Source organism: Rhagoletis zephyria, unplaced genomic scaffold (assembly GCF_001687245.7).
Source record: "Rhagoletis zephyria isolate East Lansing unplaced genomic scaffold, Rhagoletis_zephyria_1.1 Rzeph_scaffold_05034, whole genome shotgun sequence".
In the NCBI taxonomy this organism is placed as follows: Eukaryota; Metazoa; Arthropoda; class Insecta; order Diptera; family Tephritidae; genus Rhagoletis; species Rhagoletis zephyria.
The window spans coordinates 708-7519 of NW_016162117.1; the positions used below are offsets into that span (position 1 = coordinate 708).

Consider the following 6812-nt stretch of genomic DNA (forward strand, 5'->3'; position numbering starts at 1 on the left):
GACATTTCATCATGAATAGACTTACTAACGAGCAACGCTTGCAAATCATTGAATTTTATTACCAAAATCAGTGTTCGGTTCGCTTTACGTCCGATTTATGGTCTACATAATCGACCAAGTGAGCAAACAATTAATGCGATTGTGACCAAGTTTCGCACTCAGTTTACTTTATTGGACATTAAACCAACCACACGAATGCGTACAGTGCGTACAGAAGAGAATATTGCGTCTGTTTCTGAGAGTGTTGCTGAAGACCGTGAAATGTCGATTCGTCGCCGTTCGCAGCAATTGGGTTTGCGAAACACATTTCGAACCGAACACTGATTTTGGTAATAAAATTCAATGATTTGCAAGCGTTGCTCGTTAGTAAGTCTATTCATGATGAAATGTCAAAGCATACTGAGCATCTTTCTCTTTGACACCATGTCTGAAATCCCACGTGATCTGTCAAATACTAATGCATGAAAATCCTAACCTCAAAAAAATCACCCGTTACATACATTTACTATATGTACATAATATGGCATTGTACGCATAAATATTATGTTGAGAAACAGAAAACGAAAACAGAAGACAAAGACGAGACCATTCTAATACAAACGCGTTAAGTTACTCGCTCCAAAAATTGCGGCGGAGAGTAAACAAAAAGTGGTGGAAAATTAAGGGCGAAAGTAGATTATGCGGCTAAATGTAGACTCCAGTTGCGGTACATTTTGGAAAATTGACTAAGAAATTTGGAAATTGCTTACCAAAAAAAGGCCTTAAAAATTTTTGTTCGAACAAGTAGCCCAATTTATTTCCATTTACCAGGAGACACACAAACAAAGGGACACATATTACTTGCTTCAAATGTCGTTCTTCGTTACATAATTTATTTTTCAGCTGGAGAATAAACGGTATCCGTTCGGTCACGGCACCAGCCACTAGACTAAGGGCCGTTTTTGCAATTTCTGGGACACGGAGTTGGTAGTGTTAACCAGAGATGGCGAAAATATCCCTAAGTAGGAGAAACGTCGGCGCTACCAAGGCCGTTAAGTAAGAAAATTTTGATAACATCCAGGTAAGGGTGTCCCAGGTAAGGGTGACCTGAGCTGCTAACGGTTCTGAGATGTTGAGGACAAACCCACTGAGTTGATCAAAACTGGTAACGTTGTGCTATAGCGAAACACGCTGTGGGGCTAGAACGAAGCTTCGTACGTGGGAGTTGCCGGTTCTGAAGAGCTACTTCGAGCCTACGATGTCGACTGGCATGAAGCCAAGAACCAAAATAAGAGTGCTCCTAGGGCAACAACAAGACAAATTCTCTCTTACTAGGATTTAAGGCGAGTCCAATGTTTTAAGACGACTTACTCACCAGGTTCAAGTACCACCATCCGAATTCGTACAGCTTTTACAGAAATCAATCAGCTTTTCTCCATGCCTTAGCTAATATGTACATTACTTATTTACATACGTTCTCGTATTCTTGGCTTGGCTTTGAGATACCACTGAAAATGGAGCACATACATAAAAATGTGAATGAGGAAGTTTTTATTCAATAAATTTTTCTTTGCTCTTTTTCAGATTTGTAGGGTACACACAGTAACTGAACTGCCGCTACTAGAAATGTTAAAGTTCCAAAAATCCCGGGATTCTTGGCAAATAATCTCGGGATTATCGGGATTCATAATTTGAGCTGATGGCAATAATAGAAACTCATTTTCTTGACCAGTATTGACTATATTTCTTTTTTTTTAATAATTAATGTATTTTATAAATGTCTAGTTCATTACACATATAACACCGTGCGTTCGTAAATATTATACACAAAAATCAATATATTCGCAAAACCATTGGCCAAGTATAGTAAAATTGCATTAACAGTATTTCACTTTGACGGCAGTAATTCAAAAATGATTTAAAAAATTCAGTTAAATGTGGTTAGAAAAAAAGTATGGGTATCACATTAAAGAGGAAATTCTGAAGAATTTACATAGATTAAATTTTTTGGTGAGTGTTGAAAATGTCCTTCAAAAATTTTATCCTTGAAATTTCGCGATATTTGTTTTTGAAACAAATTATATGTAAAGGACTTATATAAACTCTATAATATCCTCGAATTTTGTTCTTCTAACTTTATCAGCTTAAAAAATACCTATTCGTCCTTGTGCATCCAAAAAAAAAAATTATTATTTTGAATTCTAAAAAAAATTGCTCTTTAATTTGGTACCCATAGCTTTATTCTACATTGCATTGTATTTTATAAATAATTCTTGGAATTATCTAATCATATCTTTGAAATTACAAAGTCCTTAAAAATAAGTCCTGACGTCAGAGAGAAAAAATAAAAACATCTCTCTAAATAAAAAAGTAGGTTTCAATACCATTTATTTATTATTTATTTTTTTTTATCGTAGGAGAGCTTCTCAAACAATAAAGACGCAGTTTTTCCGCTTTAAGTTGTTGAAAAGAAATTAATATCGGGATCCCAGGAATGTGATAACGACCTCCCAAAAATCCCGGGATCATAAAAAGCCAAAAAATTAACATCACTAGCCACTACAGAAGCATAAAAAAAATAACAATTTTAAATGGAAGAATGGATGGCAAAGAGAGTGCTCCAGAAGTCTAACGCTTCAATGTTCGCTCGCATACAGTAAACCAGAGTTCGTTTGTTATTTTCATCGCCTGAATGAAGTGTTTGCGTATGTGTTAGGAAGTGTTGGGTTTTGGCGTGCCTTTTGTGTAAGCTATATAAGCAGCAAGCGATGCCCTCAGAGCTCAGTAAAAATTATGCCTTTGTGCAGAATACTACTAAGCAAATAAAAGCGAAAGGAGTTAAAAACCAACATAAAGTGAAATTTTCAAAACGTTCTGTTTGAGAACTGAAGTAACTCAAACAAATCAAGTGCAAAGATTAAGATAGTTTTTAAGCAAGGAACAAAGCTGAATAGCGAAAAGCAGGGAACCACCAAGATGCCTAACCAATTCCCAATTAAGCCACCGGCACAGATGCCCTGCGCGCACTGGAACCACTTTCCCATTCATCCACAAAGGCAAGTTACATTCAGCAGCAGCAGCGGCAGATGCAATGGCTCAAACGGCCCATCATCGCCGCCACCATCACCCAGCTCTTACTCGTATTGCAGTGCCTGTGATGCCATGCAAAAACGGCATACATGAACTATAACCTATTTTCTAAGCCTGGGCGGAACACAACAAATACAGACATTAAAGTCAATAGTTATGTTGCGAAAGCAGTTCGTGGTTTGTAATTGGAAGAGTTGATTGCGGCAGACAAGAGCCAACAATCGCCCGAAATGAAGAGCGCATAAGTACGCAACCAAGAAGCAGTTGAAAAGCCCAACGATTTCAGAGAACAATCAATTTTCCTCAAAAGCAGCTGAATTGGAATTTATGAACCATTCCTAATTTATCTGAGGGTAATTTAGGATTACAAACTTTTACAACTACCTCAATGTGTACATCTGGCGCGTTACAGTTCAATCAAATGGGCAACACCCAAAATTCTTTGGAATCTATTTTATTATGTAGTGGTATTAAAGTGCTTTAATCGACACATACGAAAAAAATAGATGTATAATACCTACTATATATGCCGTCACATTGTCGATACTATATATTTATATGTAAATGTAATTACAACTGTAAGGTATTTATTCCCTTAAAGTGCGCTTAAAACATGGTAAAATTTAAGAGAATTTCCCAAATACTTACAAAATCAGACTTATTGCATTTATCAAACCAAAGCCATAGATTTATGTAATAAAGGTATTCTAATAATGCATTCAGTATTTACAAAAAGTTTGGATTTTTACCATTTTTTAATATATAGTATGTATGTTTGTATGTATGTATGTATATTGCACATATATACAGAACATTATATCTAAAAGTTATTGTGAGCAAATAAATTTAAAATATAAATATCAATTTTAATCAATGTTGTTTACTTGTTGTATTCGGTAAAAAGATTAGTGGGTGGGCATATGCAGACATAGTGCAGTAAATAAAACTGCAGTGGCTCGGCTGTCTGGGTCATTGGCATGGACACAAACGCTTCAATACTGAAAGCAGTGGTCGGCATTCCAACACATTCAAACGATTCAATAACTGAGACTGTGTGCGTTAAATGCACTACTCAGCTGCCGCTCTTCGTATACGTGTGAAACACACATCGTCGCCTGGGTAAAAGATTGTCGTAAGCGCCATTTTGACGATTTTTAGTTCTAAATGCAGTTATATATTTTGTAATAAGGTCTTTCGATTGGTGTTATCAGTTTTTAGATATCTCTTTTAGTTTCCGAGATATTGGCTACAATTTTTTCGATAATTTAGTAAAAATTTAGTTAGTGATGCAGTCATATTAAACTAATCAATATCTTAGCAATGGTGTTCTCCATTTTTGTATATCTCCTTTAGTTTCCGAGATATTAAGTAAAAAGTTCGTTAATTTAGTAGAAATTTTGATCACATTTTGTCGTATTTCATACAATGTGGCTGCCAATTTGTAGACAAATCGCGCTTACGACAAAATTTTACTAAAGAAAATCCCTCATAAACTCGAAACTAATTAACAATAAACATTAAAAATTAAATAGTTTAAGGTGACTTGAGGTGAGCTGAGAAGAAGTGCGGGGAGCAACACAACATGACATAACGTACATACCTTAATCTTCATTTGTATAGTTTTCTTTGTATGTTTATCTCTATCCCTTTCTCCATCTCTATCTTTGTCTATATCATTTTCTTTATCTTTGTCTTTTTTTCTTAGTCCTTACTTTACCCTCACCTTTATATTTATATTTAATTTTATTATTTTCATTATCTAGATATTCACCTTCACCTTTGTCCTTATATTGCGTATCTATTACTTTGTGGTGAGTTGCAGTGAGGTGTGTTGAGATGAGTTAAGGTGGGTTGAAGTGAGGTGAGTTGAAGTGAGGTGAGGTGAGCTGAGAAGCGTGCAGTGAGGTGGACAACATAACATGACATAGCATATCTTAATCTTCAGTTTCTTCTTTATTTTTGACTCTTTATCTCCATCCCTTTTTCTATCTATCTTTGACCCTACTCTTTTCTTTACTCTTTTTATTTTTCTTTTTCATTTTCTTTTTCTTTTTATTAGTCTTTTTCTTTGTATTAAACTTTAAATTAGTCTTTATTGTTTTCATCATCCTTATCCTCATCCTTACATTTATTTTTTTATATCTTTATCGTTATCTTAATCTCTATCTTTATTTCTTTTCTTCATCTACATACTCACCTTTAGGTTGACTATTTCGATTCGTTCAAATGCCGTTTATGCTGAACAAATGAATGTGCTTTTACCCATAACTTTTCGCTCTGTAACTTTTAAATGGGCATATAAACAAGTGGTGCACGAGGATCATAGTTCAATAGTATATTGCACAATGGAGCAAATACGTAATTGGCAAAATTTTCCAATTGCAGACGATGAGCTAATAAAAAATATGCATTTTCACTTTGGTGCACGCATCGTAACCTTTTAAAATTTTTTTTTTTTGAACTAGCTTCTACATGTTTACAAAAATTATAAAAGTTCAATAAATATTTATCGAAGTTTCAAACCTTTTATTCAGAATTTGGGTATGCATTTTTATAACTGGTCAAATTTAAAGTGCAAATTTCAAGCGGCTACCAAATACAGTTGATTTATGGCAAATTTTTCGTTAACGGTGCTAGGCATTTTCTTCCATATACATAAAATAATTTTCTGGCACACTTTGTATGGAAGGAAATGCGCCGCCTTATTTTAGGTATAAATTAGATATGATGCACTGGAGTTTGTGAATCACTTGAAGCAAATATGTTTGCTAAAAGTAAGAAAATTCAAATTTTTTATTGTAATTACTTATTCATCTTTGGAACGAGTAAAATAAAATTCAAATGAAACGAACTTTTCTATCGCTAGTCAGTGGCAACCATAAGCTTCGGCTAAACTAACTCATATATGAGAGTGGCAATGAGTGAGCTTTCAAGCTTTTTAACGAAGGAAAATCATTTACCGCCAAAAAGCATGAAATCAGTTAAATGGGGGTAGAGAACTGCATTTATTATAGCGGGTTCTGGTACATACACTAAGTATATCAATGTACATATGTACATATGTACATTGGGGTGGTCCAAAATAAAAATAAAGTCGGAATTTTAATGCTCTCACTCCCTTGGATTGTTCCGTATGTTATTTTAAAATCAAAAAATATTTATAGGTCGTTCAAGCCCCCAAAGTTTTCGCTGCATTTTATATGGGCAAAAAGCTACTTTTTGTAGAAATGGTATAGAATTCTTAAGAATCAATATTTTTCGATCGGAAAACTTTGCTTTTCTTTAGGTTACTGTCAGTATCAATACCCAATTGTTTATTTAGCCATTTTCTATTACTAACTATTTTTTATAGGACCCCAAAGAACCTCAAATGGGTCCTCCATTGCCGGTGGTATCACATCGCGCTTCTCCAGCTTACGTGCCTCCGTGCTCGTGAGAGCCTCTCTAACCTAACCTAACTTACATATCGTCGCCGCCGCGGTACCTGCTACCAACTCCATTTAGTAAAATTTTACAGTACAGCGAAGAAATGTCATTAAGTAGTAACCCAGCACCACCTTCAAAATTTTAAAATGCCGTTTTGTTATTGACCTGAATAAATTCATTTTTTCGCTAAAATTTTAAGTCATAAATAAAAAAAGAAGTTAACAGCATTTATTTCGTATAAAAATAAAGCAAAAATAAAGCAATTGGAATTAGCAGTTTTATAATAGATCAACGTCTAATATTTGGTATATTTTTAG

At 34.5% G+C, this 6812-nt stretch overlaps 1 protein-coding gene across 1 annotated transcript; it reads left to right on the top strand.

Annotated features, from left to right (window-relative positions):
• Positions 1-2741: 2741 nt before the first annotated feature.
• Positions 2742-3354, top strand: LOC108371503 (uncharacterized). Its single transcript, XM_017627082.1, has one exon. It carries the CDS (start codon positions 2956-2958, stop codon positions 3160-3162), a length of 207 nt encoding a protein of 68 aa, XP_017482571.1. The 5' UTR covers positions 2742-2955; the 3' UTR covers positions 3163-3354.
• Positions 3355-6812: the final 3458 nt, after the last annotated feature.